The following is a 24,271-nucleotide window of genomic DNA, read 5'->3' on the forward strand; positions in this document are numbered from 1 at the left end:
GAAAAAGGGTAATTTAACGTTGAACGGCGCTTGTAAATCTAGCACTCTCGATGCATTTACACTGATTACACTTATTACTGATGAACCTAGGATGCCACTTTCAAAAAAACTCGATCAAAGATTTTTGTTGGATGGGATCAGGAAACTGTTTCCAGGATTTATCATTATTCCTCAAAATCCTTCTCCACCAATAAGATTCGCGTCATGGTGTTAGGTAGACTCCATTGTGGGATTGTTTCGGGAGTATTGCAATAAATTCCCACGAGGAATTCCTAAGAGATTTCTATTTTAAAACTTCCAAAACCATCCCACAATGCATCGCTTTTTTAGAAAAATCAAAAACTCTGATAAGATCTATTAGAGATCCGTGTCATGGTGTTGGGTAGACTCCAGTGAGGTAAATCAATTTCCAGTAAGCAGGCATTGCATTGGAATGTCAGGAACAATTGTTTTCTATTCTTCACTAAATGACTAAGGTAAATAAGATTAAAAGAAGTTTAAAAAAAGTGTATTTACAAAAAATATTAAAGTTTAAAATCATCGCTACCCCCGTCTTTGAGATTTCTGTCGGCAAGGGTGACGTCACTCGCCTCATTCTTCAACATCAGGGGAGCCACGCTTTCGACGCTTGGCCGCCTAAAAATGAAGGATTGGTTCAAGGTTCAAGTAGTTCATGAAGAGATTTTTCATCTAACGAGTAGAATTGTACTTAGACGTTGTTTTCCAAGGCCATTTATTTCTGACGATAAAATCCTGGATAGAACATACAAACGCAAGATTAAAAAGATACTGTTTCTTATTACAGGATCAGCTAGAGAGTGCAGATTAGTCAGGGCATTCAAAGAATGTTGCATACAGCGTGTCTGGAAAAAACGGAACAGAATTCAAACATATTTTACACGGAATTTTACGACCTAAATTCTAAATTTCATTAACCCAATTTGTAACCTTTAGAATCGAATACAAACTTAATGAACAAAGAAATTCCATCTCATTTGAATCACTTATGGATTTTGAGGATCTGTTCCGCTTTTTTCCCTAAGTAATGCATGAAGGAACTCACCCTTGCCTCTCTTGATTGAGAGCTTGAAGCAACACTGCTGACGTCACTGTCTTGACTACTATCGTCCAGCGTCCTGTCCAAAGAGAAGGAGAAAGTGTTATGAGCAAAAGTAAAAATCACACGAAAACTTTCGACCCACACTCCCCCCCTACCGATTTCACCAAACCCAGATAAGTAGACCCAAATACCTGATCTAGTTAAAAAAGAGGTCAATAAGCAACATTCTAAAAGTCGGGAATAGGCATCCACGGGCAGTCAAAAAAAGGTCACTTTTTATAGGGTTTTTAAACATTTTTCCAAACATTTTTCAAAAATCCTCACATGCTCTACTATCACCGCCATACATAATAGCGAGTTTATGTATATGCACTTTTGAGGACGGTAAAGTGACTGAAGCGATTTGGAAAAACCCGCACTTCTGACCCGAGGACGGTAAAAGTGCTGATTTACCGTCGTCCTCGGCTGGTTAGGATCTAGCCAAATTAGAACCTTGCCGTCTCTGACATAAACTCGGTACTAATTTATCAGCAGGAAACCAAAATAGGATTGGGAATATCGAGGGGTGTAAACAAAGCTTACTTTCGTTTACTGAGATTGTTTTCATTGATGCTGTAATCTTTATTCGGTTTTCGTGACGATTTGCTTTCCAACCATGATTTCTGAGATGAAGCGCTGAAAAGAAAAGGAAAGTTATAAATCCATTAAGAAAGAAGATGCTCTTACGAAAACTAACGATAACACTCGACTAAAGACATAATTGAAGAACAGGCTCGGTTATGTTTAGCTATATTTTTGAAATCAAGCTCAAATTAGGCTGACGATATGCTTATTTAGGAGATTGATTTTTTCTATAAGGTTAAAATTTGGCGTTTAAACAATTGTTTTTTTAGCGCCAAGCACACAACCCACGACCTATGACCCATGACCGATATGTTTATTATTTTCACAGATTCCAGGTCTCAGTATGTCATGATGATGTAAAGCTTCATATTTTCTTTAGGCTTGTTTTACATCTAAAGGACCAAGCTGTGGAAAGAATTAAACGCACTCGTCATCAGGAATACTGGAATTCATTTCGCTCTCCTCTTCTTCTTGTTGTTCTTCTTCGCTTTGGTTTTGCGCCTCCTCTACATCGTCCTCTTCAGCTGCAGTCTAAAGAAACGGAGCATGAAAGTTGTTCGTTTAACAACACTTTTGTCATCGAAGGGATTAGGAGAATAGAATGTACAATAAATCTTGTTTTGAAAAAAAAGAACACCCATTGCTCTTAAGAGGAAACAAGGTTGAATTTTGAAATGAAAGCTTGGTCATTTTGCCTAATTCTGCCATATCCGCCGAACTGTGATTGGCCAAGGAATATTTCATTGAGGAAGAATTTTGGTCACCCACTTGAACATCTAAACAAAAAGCACACCTCGTCATTGGTAGTTTCACCGCTTAATTTGATTGGATCGTTTGCGACGGAGCCTTTTTTCGTCGATCGTCGGAAATCGATGTCAGCTGACGATTGGATGGTCTCGTCGGCAGATTTGTTGAGTTTGGGGATTCCTTTGGCGACTTTCGAGAGCGGCGCTTGTTCATCGGAGTCGCTTTCTTCTGTCAGCGTTTTCTTACTCAACCAACTGTCGCTTGTGACTGGAAAGTAAGAAGATGGTGTTTATGGGTTGTTTTTTTTGGGTGTTGAGAGTAACAGCGAAATTTCGCGGTACTGTAGGTCTTCGCATTTTCAGAAATTTTAAAGTTCACATTAAAGATTGCCATAAAGTATACTCTCAAGACAGAATAACGGAGCTGACTTGCTTGGCACCTGTTGCTAATGTATCATCCTGTAGTTGAGTTTGGCTGAGTAGGATTTGATGTAACATTCCAGGACTGATACACGATGGAATCTCGCCACTAAGAGTTGTATAAAACTGCTGCATGACGAAATATATTTGCATACCTTTACTCATGGACAATTTCTTCTTTGCCGCTTGTTGTTTACTCTGGTTTTTGTCAGCTGAAGAAGGAGCAAGTTTTTTCTTGGCTTGATCTTCAAAAGAGATGGATTTCTTGTTGCCGCCTTTTTTCTTCTTCTTTTCTTCAAGGGCCATGGCAGCTGTTGATAAGGTAATGGGTATTGGGTAATTAAAAAAGCAAATTAAAAAGGATGAAGTGATGAGTATGAACACTATTGAAGATTCGAAATCACATTTAAATTTAGTAAATAATTCCATAAACTCGAACATGCACGGGGAACGAACACAAATTTGTTCGAGTTAAGGAAATTTCGAGATATGGAGCAAGGCTAATAAGGCATTGTTAACTAAAAGGACCATAAAACTTTTTCTGTCATTTTCGAGTTATAGAGGTTCGAGTTAAGACTCCACTGTACTGAAATGTTTCCAATAGATAAACAATTAGCGATCAACCAATAAGGAAAAAGTGTGCAAAGAACATGCCTACTTCTTAAAGATTAGAACAAATAAATGTCAAAGCTGCAGAGGGAAAAGGGGCATGGTTCAATGATTTCATCAAATCCTATCTCACCTTGTAATTCGTCTTCAGCTTCGCCACTCTGTGTGGTCTCACTCTCTATACCTGTCGTCCCTGCTTCCAAGCTTGATTTATAAGAACGGTAAGATGACCAGGCATGCCCTTTTGTCTCCGCAAAGCCTCTGGAAACTTCATTGAAATGTCTGATTCTACGGAGAGAAAGAAGTCGACTTTGGAGTTTCTTGAAGTTTATTGTTTGTTCGTCTGTTACGTCATGACTATCACGGACAAAGTGACGCAATAACGGAAAACATGCTACAAAACAAGCTCGGTCGTTACTTGACCTCGGGCAATATTTCTCAGTACAGCCCTCACTAACCGGACAATAGTTAATTCCATATCAAAGTTTGCTAACTCTGAGCTCCAACATTAAAACTTATCAAGGGAAAAAAGCCACAAAAGGCTCAACGAAAAAAGACATGGGAAGCTAGAGATGATGGTGGGATGAGATAATGGAATGGAATGGATTTAGAAGACACAAATCTACATGCAAAACCAAAGGGAAACAATTTAAGAAATAGCAATTGTGTGAAAGACAAAGAAGACAAAGCCTTACATGACTTTTTTGTCAGTTTTGATGATTTTGAAGACAAACTCGTGGAGGACTTCTAAGAAGAGTAGGTTCGGAGGGACGTCAGGAACTTGCTGGTCATCATTCATCGTTTCTGCTGGATAACTGAGTGCGTAGTTGATCCCTTCCCTAGATGAAGACGAAAGATTGCTTAGTTTGTCTTACAAAACCCCGAGCCTGAGAAGAGTAAACTGGAAAACAGATATTTTTTTATCCAAAATTGCTAATAGCTTCGTTAAAGCGATGTATTTCAACCTTGAATTTCCCACAAAAGTCTTGTTGCACAGACAGCAAAGAAACAACTAGTCTACACAATAGACAGCTCCAGGCTTTTGGGCCTTACTCTTGGTCTATAGGCACTGCTATAGGCGGCCACTAGTGACCACCACCGGGAATTCGTTTATTAATAGGATTAAACATAATAGAAATTTTTAACAAAAGAATTTTATCAATAGAGATTTCAAATAAAAGAATGTTTAAAACACAGCTGATTGGCTCAGCTTTTGAAACTCTCTATTGTTTCATCAAAACCTCAGTGCGCATGCTATTCAAAACAAGAGTAGTGCACATATCCCGAAGAGTTTTACGCTGGAAACGAAGGAAGATATGACGTAGCCTAGGAAGCAACAAACACTCCCCTCTTTTTCATTTGTTTACAACGCGTAGAAACTAACAAAATCAATCCAAACGAGGAATCAATGTGGAGTAAGTTTCCGTGAAATGAGAGAAATGTTTTGATGTTGATACCTGTGGATGACGATGGTGCTCTTCCGTGTTCCATCTTGGTTACTATTGACACCCAGCAACAAAGCAAACCTCCTGGCAAGGTCCTGAAATATTGCAAGAATGAAATTGAAAACTATTATTTGGCCTCGTGTAGGTTTAATTCAATTTAATCTAGAATAAACTGTCGCTAATCTGAACTCGAACGGGGAATCTGATTTGTTCGAATTAAAGAGATTATTATGGAAATTATGGAAAAATTATGGAAAGTTTTTTAAGAGGGTTTCTCCTTGACGGGGACTGGAAACAAGTTAGAATTATAGAAAGATTTGAATAGTAGAATTTCGAATAATACTGCAATACTGAATATTCAAAGACGTATGAGTCCTCAATGACATTATGGGTTTGATTCGAATCTATTTAAAAAAACAACTGAACAAAACCTGAGTTGAGTAAATGTCGGGAAAGTCAATTTAAGGCCAGGAAAGCGACATTCAACGAACAACGAGCAGTGAAAAACAACAAACCTTAATTTTAACGAAATCACTTGATCGTGCTTCTATTTCTCCTTCATTCTCTTCCCGAAGACTCTCGAACGCCTGAAAAGAAAAATAATTCTTCACATACAAAACCTGTTTAAAACGTCAAAATGTAAATATTTGGAGAAAACAACTTTAAAACACAGGGGGATATTTCTGACGATTTTTTTCCACCGTCGTACAATTTAATTCTAGTTCGGGAAAGTCATTTTTTTGAACGGAACAGAAAACGAAATCAAAGCCAGTAAAAGAAAATAAAAGTTTCCAGCTCAAGCTGATAATACAGGAAGGTCTCTTTAAGGCGAAAAATGTACACAGAATAGCCTTTTAGGGTGCTTCAACCATAAATTTTCTATGTCAACCAATTGAACTCAATTTCTTGAGAAGATTGGGTTGAAATGAAATTGCTTGCAAAATGAGCATTTGGAAAGCATCGCAGACCAAATTCCATCAACATTCCCCACAACAGGTGTGTTTAAAGGTACAGTATGCATGTTATTCGAAAATTTAAAGAAAGTTCTCTGACACAAGTTGCTATTTCTTCGGATTTTTTTCTAGAATATTTTACAATGATAGCAAGATGGTCTTACCTGTTGGAGAGCGAAGAGGAGAACTTTGGAGAACTTGACGATATCGTTTTCTCTGCAAATGCTCATCAATTGTTTGATGATGTCAGAATAATCGGCAAACGCCTGTCCGAGATATAGATGAGTTAAAGTGTTAATGATTTAAGGCTTAGCAAAAACAAAATACTTCAGATGCTAGAACAGATAGGCTATGAACGGAAAATGAAGGTACTAGTTGCGAGTATTTTGAGAGTTTTAGCGTAAACACGCAAGGAAAATTACAAATTATATTTTTTTGACATGACCCTTCGACTCCGAGCAGAGAGTGCAAGCCTTCTTTAGCCTTCTTAAGTAAGCAATAAGGGAGAGAGTTGATTTTTTAAAACGTAAGTTCATACAGATTACATACCCTGAGAAATTGAGCGTAGATGGGTGCAGCCAATCGAATGTCGAAGATTTCGTACGCGATTAGTTTACAAAAGCCGGCCAACAATTCCCGCTTTTCGCTCAACTGGCGTGATTTCACTTCATCTTCTTCTGAAGGATTCAAGGGGAAAGAAAATACAAATTAAGAAGACGAAAAAATATTTTTACATTTTTTCCATTTTTCTTTTTTTATTCTTTTTTTTTTCTTATTACTTTTAAAATTTTTTGTGTTTCCGTTTCATATCAGACACATATTTCATATCAGGACAGTGTCTTGCTATTGTTATATTATGCTGATATAAGCAAAAAAAAGTTTTTCTTTTCCTCTTTCTGACCAATCTTTTGCTCCACATCCATGCTAATCCAATGTTAAAAAGCTCTCGAATTAAAATTGACGAGTAAGCAAATGATATCACTTTTATTTAAAAACAAAACCTTTCAAACTTCAACCGCTAAATACAGTTAAAATAAACATGCTTTGTGATACTTTAGGAAAAAGAGTCAATTGGTATTTTACACGATTAGTTCCTGGTGCCATATACACAATAAAAGACAGATACCGAAATGAAGAAAGCAATACAGAACTGTTGATGAAGAAAAAAAACACGCCTTTTTTTTAAAGGAAAATGTTTGGCAACTGAACCCACAAACTAGCGAAAAAATCTCAAGAAAAAATATTCGACAGAATCAATGGTAAAGATCATTGACGGAAATAGTTCAAAACAAATACAAACAGACAGACCTTCATCTTCAGTCTCCGATTGTTCGTCTTCGTCCGAAATCTCACTGAACACGTGACTAATGACGTAATCACGCATGCGCACTTGAACTTCTGGAGGAGGTTGACTAACAATCTGTCCGAACTTTTGTTCTGTAATAAAATAAATGAAAAAATGAAACTAATGTTGACCGGGTTCTCCTCCACGTTTATCGTTTGTATTTTTCAGATCAATTCTCATCCGCTGAAAAAAAAATTAACAAGAAAGCCTAAGCGGCGTTAAGGCCCAGCAGTGTTGGTACTGTCAACATAATTTCCATTGCAGAGTCGCCATACAACTTAATTTACAGGAACGAATTTTTTCGATATATAGGGAAACTCGAATCGGGCGAGCAATTAATAATGAATTAATTAGGTGCTTAAGTTCTTTTGTGAAAAATATTTCTTACAGTTTAAAAGGAGAGATTTGACCACATTACTCGGAGGTATTAATTATATGTGTTTTTTTCTTACGAATGCGCACAATAGTAAGTCAGATGACTCGATTTTTAGTCTGGATTCGTCAATTGATAATTGCGCGCACAGGCCCCGACAAAGTCAAATCTTTTCAACCAGTTGCGTTTTAAAGGCCCATTCCGCTGCACGCTGGGTCAATGACGATCATCAGACGTATTTAAAAGCAAGAGAAGGTTCACCTTTGTTCAGAAGTTGTCTCGGGAAGAACATAAAGAAATCGCAGAATAACTTGAACACCTAGAAGGAGAAAAAGACATACCGTAAAACCGCAACACTGTTCGGAAGCGGGAAAGTAACCAACTAGTTTTATACTGAACTTACCCATAACAATCAAACGCTTTTTCTGAGCACTGATTGGTTCATTTATTCATCATTATTTGAGTTTCAACCAGTCAGATCTATTTGATTGATGAGCGGAATTTTGGATTGTTATAGGTAAGTACCGTACACGGCAAAACCTTTTTCAAAGTAGAAAATTCAATAAAATCTGACAATATCGGACGCTGAACCCCGTTTTAAGCACGTCGACAGGAAAATTTTCTTCTTTGAGAGAAAAGTAAGAAACCGACTCCACTTTGATACTTTTGTCTATTTAAACACCGAGGACCACGAGGGCGGTAGGGGGCGGCAGGGGAACAGTGGGGATTACCTCTGTTTTGATCTCAGTGCTTCCGTACTGCAAAAGTTCATCCAGTTGGCGAACGTAAATCTTCTGGTGTTTTCGAAGTTGTTTCAACTCAACCTGGAAGAAAAATTTAGAAAATAATTCTTCAGTAAAAGGTAGTGAAAAAAGTTGTGGGCGAGCTGGTCGCAATGTTCTGCAAGTGTTAAGTGAAGGTAGGACTCGTTTTGTAAAATCTAGCTGGGTTCTAGCTTGTACACTCATAGTTTCTACCCCCCCCCTACATTTAGAGGGGGGTCTTGGGTTTTGATGGACCAAAAGCAAGAGGGGTGTTAAAAGTTTGACTTTCCTAAGGGGGGGTTGCCAGTTGGGGGGGGGGGTGTTCTTACCTAAGGGGGGTCTTCTTAGATAAGGGGGATCTTCCTTGAATTTTGACTCTTGTACAATCGTTTCATTTATACTGATTTTCTAAGGGGGGGGGGGTGTGAAATTTTAAATTAATTTCCTAAGGGGGATTAGCACTTAAGGGGGGTCCTCTTACCTAAGGGGGTCTTGACCCCTCTAGAAACTAAGACTATACGGTCGCTTTACTAGTGACTAGTGGCAGCACTATAATTATGCAATAAGAAACTCATCATTTCGATAATTAATACACCCCCTTCTCAGAGACCCATTGGGACCCCTTCCCCTCTGGGAAAATTGTCCAAAATATCATCCCCGGTGGTAAATTATCCCCCAATTTTTGTCCCCATTGAAAATAATCAAATAAAGCAATTCTCACTGCCAAATGTTATGCTATATTTTTCCTATCCCCCTTGTATTTCTTACTTCAACAAAAGAATTGAAATCCCCAGTCATAAACATATGGGAATATCAATCCCCATCGAATTTCAGTCCGTTATATTTATCCCCACCAGCTGAATAAATTCTACCGGGTCTGTGAGAAGGGGTGTATTAGTATTGCTGGAACCCTAGCCCTGACGAAAAGGAGAATACTGATCTCAAAATCAATTCACCTTCTCCGGCTCTTCGGAATCGAAAGCACAAAGTTTTTGAAGAAAGGTGTGGAACATCACATGTAACGCCAACTTGAGGATCTGAAAACAAAACAGAAATAAGATCCAGCCGATATGAAATATAACTGTTTCCTAAACAAAAAGAAAATTCAGACAAAATTTCTGCATTTATACCCTCTAGTTTCTGAAACTAATGTACACACTTTTTTATAAGAATGGTGTTTTTTCATTTCATCATGGATATTCATAACTCTATAGCAAAAATTATCCTAAAGATTGCCTACTCATCAAGGGTCCTTTACAAGTAGAATTTTGAACGTCTGAGTAGTGAAAGTTTGATATTTCCATCAAATTCAGCTCGTTGAGACGGCGAAAAAATTGGGTAGTTTGTTAAGTTTTGACCATGCTGATTTTTATGTCGTGTCGTGACGTTGTTCTATTTTATTTTGTAGGCAGATGATCAAGAGAATAAACTTCTTGAACAAATCAAGCAAGATTGCATCGAAGCTGTAGTGGATGACATCGAAGCTGTTTTCTGTCATGAGTTTACCTTGCTTTACAAAGAAGGGTCGATAAACTTCTTGAACAAATCAAGCAAGATGGCATCGAAGCTGTTTTCTGTCATGAGTTTGCCTTGCATTACAAAGAAGGGTCGATAAACTTCTTGAACAAATCAAGCAAGATTGCATCGAAGCTGTTTTCTGTCATGAATTTGCCTTGCATTACAAAGAAGGGTTGATAAACTTCTTGAACAAATCAAGCAAGATGGCATCGAAGCCGTAGTGAATGACATCGAAGCTGTTTTATTTTCCTTGATTTTCTTTTTTAGTACAGACATTGAATAAATCGTTTTCTAGACCTTGTTAACTCAATCAACTCTGCCTGATCTACACGTTCATTAACATCAGCTTATGTTCATGTTTAACTGACCATAGGTAGATCATCGGCTACGGTGTGCAAGGTTGTGGGTTCGTTCCCCAGCCGGGTCATACAAAGGATTCCCAAGATGGTGCTTGTTGCCTCTCTGCTTGATGCTCAGCAATTAAGAGACGGATCAAGGGTAAGTGGAGAAATCCAGGGAAAGGAGTGGCGCCCTCCCCTACCTTTGGGTAGACAGCTATAAGAAAAGGGAGCCTTCGGGTCGCCGCCGACTGCGGTCGCAAACTTACTTACTTTGTTCATGTAAAAATCGCCTTTCCGTTTCATTTGTAAGTGGCGTTTTTTTTCCAGACGTCCAATAAGTTTGCATATAAAAATATTTTTCTATAAAGAATTTTTTCTATAGAACTATCCTATTCCTTTGAGAACGAGCCGAAAGATGTCGGGAAGAATCAAATAATAATAAAAATTATATTATAGCTGCATTATATTATAGCTGCATAATGTTTCACCGTTCAACTTAAATAGATTGTTCACTGTCATTTTTGATAGCTAGGTAAGTATATCTCAACTAGCCGGTACCCGGCGTCGCACGCCGGTTAAGCTGTAGCTGAACGCACTAAAAGTCCTATGGATGAAGTCCATATTTTTAAGCTAGCTTAAAAAAACGATCCCTCGATCCCTCCCCTGGAGATCTTTTTCTCACTTCACTCGCATTAAATACGCCGTGCAGTTTTCGACAATTTGAGAAAATGTCATGGTAAAGAGGAGTGAAATGTAAAAATGACAATTCTTCAGGAAAAAGCGGGAAAGTCACAAAGAATAGTGCAACTTTGTTTTTATCAGATTTAAAAAGATAAATACTTTTTAACAGTAACGACGACTTGAAATTTCTTCTCTTGCTTTTTATCGCCCTTTGAATGCTGTTATTGTTCGAAAAACCTTTTAATTTTTATGTTTTGATTTACATTTGAGATGTTCTTTTCTATAAAAGAAACTTGTTTTGTTTTGAAAAGAATTCGAATGTCATTAATAAATACGATCGTTAAATACATTCGAAAACATTTCAAGCAAAAGAAAATAGAACAAGTGATACTTTTATGGACCTACCTGGTTATGCATTTAACACATATATAATTGATATCTACATAAGCGTGACCATGAAACAATCATTCAGAACACAAATAGTGACGATCTATTAAAATTAGTTGTTTGTTTCTTATAAAAAAACGTTTAGAAACCAAAATTTCATGCTCTTGAAATATTCTTTCATATTCAAGACTTCGAGAGCAAAAAAACATATCTCATCAAAAAATTCAGTAATTTCAAGAACGTTGATGTATGCTTATTAATATTGATTCTTATAAATAAAGATGCGTTTTTTGAGCTGAAAAATTATTTTTTTACAAAAATCTGCTTGAGCCATCTTTTACCTACTTTCATGCAAAAAGTCAGAAAAAATAATGATCCAATATTTCACAAAGTCCAAAAAACCCTTTTTTTAGCCGTTTTTTAGCTGAAATTTACCCCTAAATTTATTTTTTCGAAAATCGGGCTCCGTCACATTCGAGGGTTTATAGTTATGCACCTTTGCTCAAAAAATCATAAAGAATGAAAGAGCCAATCTCGAGAAGAGCTAATACCTAAGTAATTGATAATGTGCTTATAAAAGATAAACATGCGTTTTTTGAGCCAACAAAATTTTTTTGCAAAAATCTGCTTAAGCCATCTTTTACCCACGATGGTACCCTACTTCCATGCAAAAAATCAGAAAAAATTAACGACCTAATTTTTCACAAAGTCCAAAAAACCCGTTTTTTAGCCGTTTTTTGGCCCAAATTTGCCCAAAAAATTTTTTTTGGAAATCGGGCTCCGTCACATTCCAGGGTTTATAGTTATGCATCTTTGTGCAAAAAATCAGAAAAAACTAATGAGCCAATCATGAGGAAAGGTAATAACATACGAACGAACGAACGAACGAACGAACGGACAAAGGTTAATTTATAGGACCTCCACCGGGTAGGTCCAAAAACAGGATCGGGCAAAGCTGGGCAGAAATTAAAATTACTAAATGTAGTAAATTTCAAAACAAAGGCTGAATAAAGTCTAATGTGGCCCGTCTTTTGCAAATGGCGCGAATCCAATAGAACAAATATGTGGAGCAAGAGACTAAAAGCCATAATTTTAAAACACAAACAAAGCGAAAACGAAAGTGGTGACACACAGACACACAAAGCACCGCTATTAATATATAGATATCGATGAAGTCCACATTCTCAAAGCAAATGTCAGTATTGGCTAAATAACCAAAGATCTTTCGGAAATTTTGAAATAAAACTCAAAAACACTTAAGGATTATCCCATAATCTTTTGAAATTCTCTATTATAGGTTCAAACCAACCCAACTAAAAAAAAACGCCCAACGCCTCATTCGTACACCCTCCATCCGCCGCCACTCACCTCGTCCTCTACATTTCCTTTAACGCCCTCTTCGATGATGGGATTGACGTCATCATACACATTCCAATCTGTCAAATCGTGATTTTTGCTGAACGCTAACACACGCTTCAATCCGGTCAAAATGTTGTAATAACCTTGTGTTTCTTTCTCTTTGCCATCCTGAAAAAAAGAAAAAGAAATTTTGCTTCATCAGAAAAACGCAAACAATTTTTATTCTTGCAAAAAAATTTCGAGAATCCAAATCTTAAGAAGTAAGCTCTTCGACCCCCCCCCTTAGCTGCCTGGCCTCTTAACTTAATCTTTTTGAGTTGGGTTGATTGTAAAAAAGGCATAGTTTTCGGCAGCTTTGATCTTTGGTGGGAGTGCTTTTAGAGAAGATAGGGGCTAAATTGGAATCTATATTATAATATGTTTAAATCCGGACTCTCCGATTCTTGCAAGAAGCATTTCTGCCGTGATCTGACAAAAGGAAGTAACTGCATTTTTCCTATTTTGAGATAATTGCATAAACGAGTTGACCTTATTCAAGATCAATGGTATCGTTTTAAGATCAAAACTTTTGCTGATTGTGAAAGACCAAACCCTAGAATAGTATAATATCTAAAAGGAAGGAGTTAAAAGAAGTTTAACATCTTGATTTTGGAAAAATCCACACAAGTTTTACTCTACTCAAGCTCTTTCAAGCTAAAAATTTTAGAGTTACTTCTTTTTGTCAGAAAATAAACTGCAAAATATTGCAAGCAACTATAATTTTTCAGGCTATAAAAAGAAGTAAGTGACTTACTTCCTTTTGTCAGAAAATAAAATGAAACTTTAGTCCAAAAAAATTGATAAAAAGAAGTCTTTTACTAGAAATCAACTACTGGAAAACACAAGCTGGACTGTCAGGAGTTGATTTTTGCAAAAATATGAATTTTCAAAAATTGATGGTTACTTCCTTTTGTCAGAACACGGCAGATTTTCTCTAGCGTTTTTTATTTAAGCATTTTCCGCGCCTTTTCTGTGTTGATCTTTAAGTGAAAATAAAAGCCGTGAAAATAAAATGTTTTCCTTTCTTTTTCTAATCTTCTTTGTTGAACATTTCTAAGAGCGTTTTGAAATTGAAAACACTCATTATCTGTTTCCTTTCCATTTTGGAATATCTAATTTTCAAATTTTCAAAGCTAGTCTTTCAAAGTCACCCTCGAATGTCTACGCCCGACGTAACCAAGCATAAGAAAGGCTTTTACACGATACTCTTGATGGTGGTAGATTTTAACAATTCAAGATCTTTCAAAATAACTATTCTTTATCTTTCTTAAGACATAGAGCGATTTTTCTTGAAAAATCAACTTGAAAAAAATTACTTTAGTTAGTTTTCTTAGAACATTTTCTTTATAGAACAGTGTCTAATGTAATTTTCCTTGGAAAATACAAAAAACTGAATTTGCTTTAGGTTGTTTTCCTTGCCAAATGCAAGAAATTATTTTAGGTAATTTTCCTTGGAAAATACAAAAAATTTGTTTTATTTGCCATTCAATATAAAAGCAAATATTTTATCTAATTTTCCTTTTAAAATACAGCAAATTGTTTGCGGTAATTCTCATAAAAGTAAAAAATAAATTTAATTTTTCAAAAGTAGCAGCGAGGTTAATTATCATGGTAAAGAGTCGTCTAGGCAGGTCTAGGACAATCCCGGGACGGCTAGTCAGGTATAAAAGGCTTTCTCCATTTCTTTCTTGTCCAAAAGTTAAGTTTAAAAGTGTCAAGCTTTTAGAAATGTAATAAAATGATCACAATTAGCACATCAAATGAAAAGAGAACTTACACTGGGCACTCCGTGTACCAGACTCTTCTTGAACTTCGTGAAAATTGTGTCTATCAGTCTGTTGACCGAAATATCCTATAAGGGAAGCAAAAGAAAAACAATGAAGTTGTAATATAATAACCATGCTAAAATAAATTCCAAACGAATCGTAGGAGATCATCTAAGTTTTATTGGTTTAACTTTCATAGTTTGCAGAGGGGTATGAACCCCATTAGGTTTATTTCATCCCCCCTATATACCCACCCCCTTTCTGTAATGAAACCTTTCCCCCTTTTTCAAGACAGACTGTGAATATTTGTATATGATTGAGTTGATCAACCCCCCTTTCTTATTTGATCCCCCTACATTTCCATCTCCCCCAGTTTTTTGACAAATCTTGGTACCCCCCCTACAAAGGCCCGCAAAGAATTTGGCACCCCCCCCCCTATTAAAAAAGGAAGGGGGTGCAATCTATGAACTTTCCTTCCTTGATAAAATGTAACTCCATTTCGATGCGACAGAGTGAGACCTCCAGTGAAATTCACGTTAATTCAAAATATTGTCATGAACTCAGCGTAGAAATTTTCTTTGAATTTTTCTCCCAAAACGTTGGCCTTCTCCTTGATGTTTTTAGTCACTCATAATGTAACTAAATAATTATTAGAAGGGTAGAGACTTACGACGACTTGATGGATGACCAGTTCATTCTGCAGTAGAAAGTGATACGTCGAAGATATCGTTTCTAAAAGCTGGATAAGGAAAGGTTGGAAATAAAATTCGCTTATGTTTTTATTTTACTGGAAAAATAATAAAGAAAAGGTTTGTTGTTTTGGACTTTTGAGGTGTAGCAAACTTACTTCAGTGTCGGCACTCTTCGTTACAATGTCTTCCATGTGTTCGAGCAGAGTGTCCAAATTCTGAAAAAGAAAGTAGTTGATTGTTGTTGTTTTGATTGTACGTTGTACGTTTTTCAAGTGAAAAAAGATAATCTAAATAAAAAGTCTTATCTTTTGTATTATCTTTTTTCTTACTATCTATGTTTTACTATCAGCAAGAGTAAAACAAGCTTATTGACAAGGGCTTTGATCTGGTTTGAAAAAAAAAACCTAGGTCATAACGAAAGTTGATAGTCAACAATCTCGAACGTTACTGCAGTAAAATGCTAGTTTATTTCAATCAAGGCATATGAAAGATTTCCCGCCAAGAATGCTCAATTCACACCCTAGAGAAATTGTAAAGAGTCGACTGACGTCATCTATATACCTTTGTCAGCCTTTTTTCTGGGTACAACTCCAAGTCGAAATATTGAGGTAGTGTCAACAATGCATTCGTCTTTGAAACATCCGCTTTATACTAAAAAAATTGTTATTTCTTTAGGATTGACAGAAGAGAACAGAGAGATTGAATGGCTCAATAGGTTACAAGAATACAAGACGGCTCCTGGTAAGGCTTGATTGGTGGGGAAGTTTTACACCCGGTTAGTTCTTCCTCGCGTATTTATGAGATACATAGGGAGGTCATGGGTGGGTTATGGGAGATCATTGCTTTATTTTATCTAGTTGTTACCTTTTCAACGAGTTTGGGCAGGTACTCCATAAAATGAACGCTTAGATTAGCTCGATCATCCTCCATTGTTCGTTTTTCTTTGATACTCAACTAAAAACAGAAGACAAGAAGAATTTGAAATATGCTGAACAGAGTTTAACATAATTTTGAACAAATTATAACAAATTGAAGAATAAATAGTATAAATGGAAAAATTAATATCTTGTGAAGTGAAGGGCATTCAATTTATTTCCTTCCGCCTTCCGTGCAATTGAAGGAGCTTAACCTTTTTATTGAGGCTTCTACCAGGAGGGCTGACAGCTGTAGCAGCTTGTTTGCACGCACAACACATCAAATCAATCAACGCACTTTCTTCTTCGTCGTCTAAGTCTGGAAAAATAAATAAAAAATTTGTTGCTTGATTAATTGACGAAAAGACGCTAATTAAGAATAAACGGAGCAATGCACTTTTCTTCAAATAAATCTTAATTTTCTCTCTAGGAGTATTCATTTTATAATCATGAGAAATTCGTATTATTCAAAGATTCGTTCATGCATGTTTGGCTCTGCACTTTAGATTTTGAAAATTTTTAAAAGAGTGAAGGAGCTATAGTTATACACATATAAAAGCTGTTGGCAATAACATTCCTATTGCTTTTTTTCTCAAGATTTTGAGCCAATGTCACTTACCGATCATGGAGTTTTGGTGCAGTAAGAGGTTCGTCAAAGTTTTCCAGTTCTTGAGTAGGTCAGTATGTTCCCAGAGACTGTCCACGATGTATGTGCAATGTTGGTGGATCTAACAGAAGAAGAATGATATCATATGAGCAGTAATCAAGCTTCATGCTTTAAAAATTTCAAAACAATTATCGAAAAAACCTAGAGGCATACTTTCCTGCGGGGTTGATACCCCACCCTCGAAAACAGCCCCCACTCTTTTCCATCCTGTTCCATCAATCCTGTCATAAGCCAAGAAATCCCTGTAAACCCACCCTTTTCGACTTTTTTGGAAAACCGTTCAAACCAACCATCTAGCTAGGGTGGGTTGGAAAGTATGGGCAGAATAAGGGTTAGCTTCATTCTTTAAAAATTTTAAAAAGTTTATGATTGGCTGCAAAGTGAATGAGATCTCTTTGCTGTTCCCAATGTTATGTTAAAGCCAGTAATTTTCAACATGATAAAGAGAGTATGCTTAAATGATTACTATCAACTATGTGCATTCATGAAAGGTTTATACCTCAGTTTTGATAAAGAACTCAAGAATGGCTTTGATGTTCATCTGTTCCAGATAAGCATCTTTCGATCCTATAAATAAAGAATAGTTAGCAATTATATACAAAACAACAAAGCAAAACAAAGGAAAAATCGAATTTTCAATTGAGTTTCATGACGTTACTCTTTTTAAGAGCGAAATGTAAAAACATTCGACAGTGCGTTTTGCCTAGAGGTGGACGATAATTCAATATATCCAAAACTTATTCAATCATATTGGGAATTGAATATCTATTGATTGAATAACAGAGAATTTTCTTACTTATTCCAATTATTCAAAAACCTGTTTACTCTCGGGTACCTAATAGCCGGGGGATTGGAATAAGCGGGGGGGGGGGGGTTGGAAAAATCTCAAAACCTAATAAGCGGGGGGGGGGGGGGGGGGGGTTTGGAATAAAAATGTCCTGGGTGGAAAATTTTTGAAAAGGAGGCTGATGCAGCAGAATTAGGACAAAAGAAGGAACTTTCAAAAACATTTTCCCAAAAATTAATTAGCGGGGGGGGGACGGCTATTAGGTACCCGAGAGTAGATAAGGGTTAACTTTAACAAAAATTTGGACCTTTAATTTTTTTGGGTGAGGCAGCAAGAGAGAGTCGTATAATACGAAGGGCGAGAAATTCTCCAGCAGCATGAGCGATTCCTCGTTGGTCACAAAAAACAAGTTGTTCTACTTGACTGCAATCCTCTTCTTCCAAAACGTTGTACCTTGGCAAGAGAGAAAAAACACTTGGTAATTCATACAATTAAAAACCCATAAGGTGAGTCTCAACTTTCGCGCGAAATGAGCGAAAACTTTTTGACGTTTTTTTTCAATTCCATTGGTCGAAATTGACGTAACGGATGAAAACTTTTCTTTTTGTCTGAGCGAAACCTTTTTAATGATGTAATCTTTTCTTCAGGCAAAAAAGGTTGAGAAAAAAACTGTCACCCATTTCGCGCGAAAGTTGAGACCGACCTTTAGTATTCATTGGCGTGTAATCTTTATTTGTGGAACAATGAAATATGAGAAAGGATATTTTACTTCCACTTTGATTCAGTCAATATATTCTTCCAATTGTAAAAGAATCAAAACTTTTCAGAACAGCTTTTGATTCTACCTTCCTAAAGTGACTTTCAAGTATTTGATTTTTGACTTTTAACAAAACTTGGTTGATGCATGATTGAAAGAAAAAAAAATTGAACCAACTTGTAAAGTAGTGTTGTTAATTTGATTGCTTTGACTGCAACCTCAGTGTCTGTGTCCAAAGTCATGTGCACCAAACGACTCTGTGGTGAGAATAAAAGGAGCAATACACACGTATTCTAGAGGCAAAACGTAATAAGTAACTACACACGGAGGCTCCTCTTTCTATAGCTATCTACCCAAGGTAGGGGATGGCACACTCTTTCTCCCTGGATTTCTCCACTTACCTTTGATCCTTCTCTTAATTGCTGAGCATCAAGCAGAGAGGCATCAAGTATCATTTTGGGAATCTTTGTTATGACCCGGCTGGGGGTTGAACCCACAACCCTGCGAACTGTAGCCAGATGCTCTACCACTGCACTACGGTCGCTTATGAAAACGTAATGACATGAGGAATTACAGTATAAAGATATTTGGGTTGAGAAGACGTTGTGCCCCGTTGCTGCATCTCGCTCTTTTTTAGGGTAGAATGCAAATAAAAGGGATGCAAAGTATGTTGTACCTGAAATCTGTTGGTGAATAATTCCAGTTTGTTCAAAAAATCTTCGTTTTTGTAAATTTCTTCTAAAGCATTCAGAACTTGCAATCGAACTTCTCCAACCTGGAAAAATAAAAAGACAAGAAATTTGAAAGGTGGCTGCAGATCAAAAGGTTCTTTTGTTAAAGTTTTAGCTTTTTTTTTTGTGAATCAAAATAATGGATACATAGTTTTACCTTATCATACAATGTCCATCCAAAATATTTCAAATAATTTTCATCAAGGAAGTATTGACTGTATTTATTCATCCATTGCCCCATTTCAGCAATACAAATTTTCCTTATCTCTGGTCGAATATCCCTAACGGAAAAAGAAAATACAAAACAGTGAAATGGTGTTAATTTCAACTTCTGTTGCTGGGATTCTCACTAATGGTAAACATTAAATAAAGGTGTTTTTTGATAAGCCTTTTTCTGTTCAATGAAAAATAATAATAATAATAATACCTTCCTATACAATATCTAGAGTTATATTTAAAAACATCCAGAACCCTACTCTAGTTAAGAATTCTAGGTGTACTTGATTTACATACTGCCCCTAGAACATTATCCTAGTTAAAAATTTTAGGTGTTACATACCTATATCTGTGCATGAAGATACTGGAAAATAAGCGATACATCATATCTTCGAGGTCTTTTTTGTTATGGTTTAACTGATAGCAAGAAAAGTGAATTATTTTTAGGTTAACAAGACAAAAGCCAATTAATAGCTATAAGAATTTAAGGGAGATATAGTGAGATAAAAAATAAACAGGTTCATCATTGAACAAGCACGTTAGTATTAACCATATAGTCAATAAAGTTATAAGGAAATCCATCCCAAAGAACAAGAATCTTCAACGTGAATGTGAACTTAAGGAGATAAATGCAACCGTTCCAGAGATTGAGAATACCACCATGAAAGATGAAATTTTAGAACAAAGGAACAGTCTCTCTGGTCAACTTTGACCATCACTGCAAGATGATGCATACCTCCTCTCTTCTTCTTTTCAACTTTTCTATTTTCTCCCGTGATTTTTTGTTGCCAGTTTTTGAACTTTCTGCATCCAGTTGTCTCTGTTAGATAACAAAAAAGAACGGTCAAACTCAACAGTTGATTCTGTTTCTGAACGCTTCGAATTCAATGAATCTAAATGAATAGGATCAATGAGAATTACAAAATTTGCTTACTTGCGTATGATCCATTTCAACGCCAACTTTCAAAGCAACATCAATCAAACATGAAACTATCTTCATCCCTAAAAAAATTGAAAATAAACAAACATTCATTTATTTTGAAGGCTCCTAGGTATGTTACAAAATATAGTAAATGTTTTAAAGAGTTAATTAGTCTAAAGTGAATAGACCAACCTGCCAAAGTACTGGTGTGACGAAACGCACGAACTTGTGAATCAGACAAACAAGTTATCCAGCAAATCAAGATATCCATCATATCATCATCGTAAATAATACTGTGTTGCGATAAGTTGATCAAATGAGAAATGAAGGAAACAAAGTTGGCCTAAAACAAAAAATAAAATCAATTCAAAGAAAATCATTTTTATCATATGTCTTCGGAAACGAAGTTAATCATCACGAAATTACAATGACGGTCAAATGAAATTTTTTTGCACTACAATTATAAAATATTAATGGACATAACAGGAAAGTTGTTGGTTCTTCACCTTGAATTTTTTGAATTCGGGCCTTGAAATAATGATAGGGTATTCTTCTGCTTGTTCACCGAAGTTTTCAGTTAAATGACGGATTGTGCGGACTGTATCCTCTGCTTCCAACATATTTTTTGTAACCTCAGCTGATGAAATAAATTTGGAGCGAGATGGAGTTTTTACAAGCTCTTCTTTGATTTGGTTGGTCGTCAACCAGTAATAAAACAATTTTGTTACTTTTTCTAAAGAACATGTCACTTTTATTACTTAAAATGACCAATTATTAAAGTATTTTATAAAAACTCCATCTCATCTGATAAATTTTGTAAACATTAAGAAGTGAAATCAAAAGTGATTAATAGCTGCTAATAAATAGGAATAGACGAGGTTGGGTTGAGTCATTTCCAAATAAAAATCTTTAAATGATAAATACAAATTATTATACACGCATACACAAAAACTTGGGAGGCTGCTTTCAGTGTAACATAGATTTTTTTTGACTTTCTTTTTATTAACTTTTTAACAGCTTTTAATTAATTTTTAATTTTAGACTTATAAATTTGTGATTTTTTTATTTCGAATTTTACTATCTATAGCACTGATGATCGCATAAGGCGGAAAAACATTTGCTTCAATTTTTAAACAAAATGTTCTCTTTTTCTCTAAATCATTATGGTTCTCCCATTGAAATCATTGAAATTTTTGAAAAGTAAACATAAAAATTCTTATTTTTTCTCCAAGCCACTAAATCATAATTCAAACAAATAAACATTAAAAAAAACATACCATTACACCCAGAACAATGCACAAAAAATTGAATGAGTTCAGTCATCGCAGAAATTTTGTCACTTTGATAGTTCTCTATCCAATCATTTATAACACTCTAAAAAAGTAGATTTAAAAACATAATTCTAAAAAGCTTATTGACAAAGGATCTGCAGAATGACAAAACAATTTCTGTTGATAAAATTCTCCATTTGCATCTAACTGGCTTCTCTTTACAGAGGATGTCTAGGTCCTGTATTGTGCAGTGTAGGAGCGAACCATCTTGTAACAACTGCCTACGCTAGTGTTTATAATACTATATGATGACAGCTTGCAAAACAATGACACATAAATTTTGAACCGAGATGAGTTAATCCAGTGTGAACCAGTAGGGAACACCTGGAATACCTAGCTTTTTCGAGTTGCTGTCTGCCCAATAGACCTTATCGGAGTTTTTGATTTTTCTAAAAAAGTGATGCATTGTGGGATTGTTTCGAGTGTATTACAATAGAAATCTCTTAGGAATTCCTCGAGGGAATTCTATTGTAATACACCCGAAACAATCCCACAATGCATGGCTTTTTTTAGAAAAATCAAAAACTCCGATAAGGTCTATTTCCCTCACATGGCATGGGTTGGCCCAGGTGAAGGTACATTTGCACACTCAACACCAAGTGGGGATCACACCATGACCTCCTTGACAACAATCAGAGCTATACCCACTACATTACTACACCCTACACCTGAAGAAGATTTTTGATTTGCAAATGAAATCAAATTGAATTTTGTTGTTGTTGTTATCTTACCATCAAAGCACTTTTTCCATCCTTCACAATATCAAATAAAGAAGAATTAATTGTTGAGTTTTTCCCACTTTTCTTTGCTTTTGTTGCTGATTTGGTTTTTTTCTGGAAAAAGATACAAAAAGGTATAATAGTACATCTATACAGTATACAAGCTCACATGCCCGAGGTGGGCCTCTACAAATTCTAGCAGGTCATTTTCAAACTGTAAGAGCTGTTTTTTATATTTGTCCTTTTGTTTTTGTAGCAGTACATTGGTAATAAAACAAAAATATTTGACGTAGTAAAAATGCTCACAGTTTTTAACACTAAAAACCTTTTCTTTTTCAAGGTACACAATAAAAAAATAATTACCACAGTAACATCTAGAGTGGTTTTCTTGGGCGCCGGTCTTTTTCTTGTAACAGTGGGAGGCTTTTTAAAATTAGAGAGTGTTTCATCTTCACTACTGACATCTTCTTGTGATTGTTCGGTTGTCAATGTTGTGTCTATGTCACTGAGGAGGAAAGAAATAATTACGATTTAACAGGACAAGCTTTAGTAAGACTTTTCACAACATAGATAATAAAAAACACAGACTTTTTGAATATCTAAAAACCTTTGATAACAACTACTGTAACACTTTGCAGATTGGCGTCTTGAAATTTTACATATAATGATAAAACTGAAATTTGAAACACCAGATTCATAAAACATAAAAACATACCTGTTGCTTGCTAGATTTGGTGGCGAGACAAGAGGTGAAGGTTGGATTGCTGACTTTGTTTTGGATGCACTTGGTAAGATTGGAGAGGCATCAAAATAATCTGGCTTTGTTTTGACTCTTGATGAAATTCTTCGGTTCCCATTATCCTGCTGTAATGAGATAGGGTTAAGTAAGCGATCAAGAAATGGTTTTCCCTTTTGTTTTGTTGAATTTTGGAACAAAATATGGTTAAATTTTATTGAAAGACAACTGAAGCTATGCAAATTTTTCTTGATTGTAATCAAGAAGAATGTAATTTTATTTTATTCATAGAATTATATTTCACAGGTCTATCGACCTCTACGAAATAATTTTAGATTTATAAATTGTCTAATTCTTCATCTGTCGTCCAGTCGTCAGAAGATATGGACAGAAGAGAAGACGTTGTTTTGGTCTTTGTCCTAGGTTTTCGAACTAGGCGAAGGTTTGTTCTAGGGCTTCCTCTTACATGCCAAACGAAATCGTCATTTTTTGAATTCATTTTTTTCGCCTTTTGGCACATATCTTTAATGATTTTTCTTTCGTTGATGGTGAAGTCGTCTGTGATGCTAAAGCCACCAATTTCATTGAATCGTTTCAGCTTATGCAGATTTTGCATTATCCGTTCTTTTTCCTCTATACTTTTTAAGATCAACTTGATTGGACGCCAATGTAGCCCTTTTCGGTTTTGTCCAATGCGATGATGGTGGGACGGTTTGATATCTTGAACGCCAATGTTACCTAGTATACCTTCAATATCTATTTTGTCTTGTTCCTGTTGTTCCTCTTTGTTGTCTACCTCTAATTCCACCATTCCATGTATAATAATATTTCGTTTTCTTGATTCGATGTCTCTTTCTTCATTCTTGTTTTCTTGTTGGTAAATGATGATGAAAACATTGTAGGTATTAATTTTAAAAATAAATGATTTGAGAGGCCATAATGGTTTTCCTTTTAAAATTTGAGCATAATGCTTCATAACAAAGCCAAAAATAAAGCAAACCAACCTTTTTTTTTATTTCCGTGCTTTTATTTGCAGGACTTTGAACTTGCGATGACAAGCTGTCTGGGTAGGAGCTTGTTGGACTTTTGATGGTTTCATCCACACTCATGTCTATTTCCGATGGGTCATCTATTGACGAATCTGCCATTTTCTTTATTTCCTTTTTACTATTAACTTTTGAAAAAAAAGAAAAGGAGTGAAAATAATTGGAAAGATATTTTGTTAGTGTAAGTTTGTTTCTATTCTATCTTTGAATATTTATTTTCAAAATTTGAAAACAAAAGGGAAAGGTAAAAGAAAATTTCTTTTTTTTTATGAAATTTTATGTATAAAAAATATTCAATGCAGCAAAAAAACTAAAATGTAAAA

At 35.7% G+C, this 24,271-nt stretch overlaps 1 protein-coding gene across 2 annotated transcripts; it reads right to left on the bottom strand.

Annotated features, from left to right (window-relative positions):
• Positions 1-428: 428 nt before the first annotated feature.
• LOC136809611 (cohesin subunit SA-2-like) lies at positions 429-24,075 on the bottom strand. Of its 2 annotated transcripts, none has more exons than XM_067066153.1 (39): positions 23,907-24,075; positions 22,882-23,030; positions 22,530-22,671; positions 22,179-22,280; positions 21,394-21,490; positions 20,623-20,753; positions 20,309-20,459; positions 20,129-20,196; positions 19,931-20,014; positions 19,538-19,611; positions 19,136-19,259; positions 18,924-19,022; positions 18,425-18,504; positions 17,798-17,943; positions 17,203-17,270; positions 16,656-16,764; positions 16,252-16,355; positions 15,987-16,076; positions 15,684-15,773; positions 15,278-15,337; positions 15,101-15,169; positions 14,442-14,516; positions 12,635-12,793; positions 9,296-9,376; positions 8,307-8,399; positions 7,837-7,894; positions 7,166-7,294; positions 6,407-6,531; positions 6,022-6,123; positions 5,420-5,491; positions 4,917-4,999; positions 4,155-4,298; positions 3,593-3,747; positions 3,006-3,161; positions 2,478-2,698; positions 2,112-2,215; positions 1,643-1,735; positions 1,064-1,136; positions 429-636 (listed from the first exon to the last, which is right to left on the bottom strand). In XM_067066153.1, exons 1-39 carry the CDS (start codon positions 24,048-24,050, stop codon positions 592-594), a joined length of 4,149 nt encoding a protein of 1,382 aa, XP_066922254.1. In that variant the 5' UTR covers positions 24,051-24,075; the 3' UTR covers positions 429-591. The 2 variants fall into 2 exon arrangements, with proteins under 2 accessions (XP_066922254.1, XP_066922253.1); XM_067066152.1 differs by having other exon boundaries at positions 6,407-6,534.
• Positions 24,076-24,271: the final 196 nt, after the last annotated feature.

Source organism: Clytia hemisphaerica, unplaced genomic scaffold (genome assembly GCF_902728285.1).
Source record: "Clytia hemisphaerica strain Z4C2 unplaced genomic scaffold, Clytia hemisphaerica genome assembly, whole genome shotgun sequence".
In the NCBI taxonomy this organism is placed as follows: Eukaryota; Metazoa; Cnidaria; class Hydrozoa; order Leptothecata; family Clytiidae; genus Clytia; species Clytia hemisphaerica.

Bases quoted from the DNA above. Each gene is read 5' to 3' on its own strand.
- LOC136809611 (XM_067066152.1), bottom strand. From the start codon at position 24,050: ATGGCAGATTCGTCAATAGATGACCCATCGGAAATAGACATGAGTGTG. The intron at 18,505-18,923 runs GTACAACATACT...TTCTCACCACAG, and splicing joins TATTCACCAACAGATTTCAG to AGTCGTTTGGTGCACATGAC. The intron at 1,137-1,642 runs GTAAGCTTTGTT...CTCTTTGGACAG, and splicing joins AACAATCTCAGTAAACGAAA to GACGCTGGACGATAGTAGTC.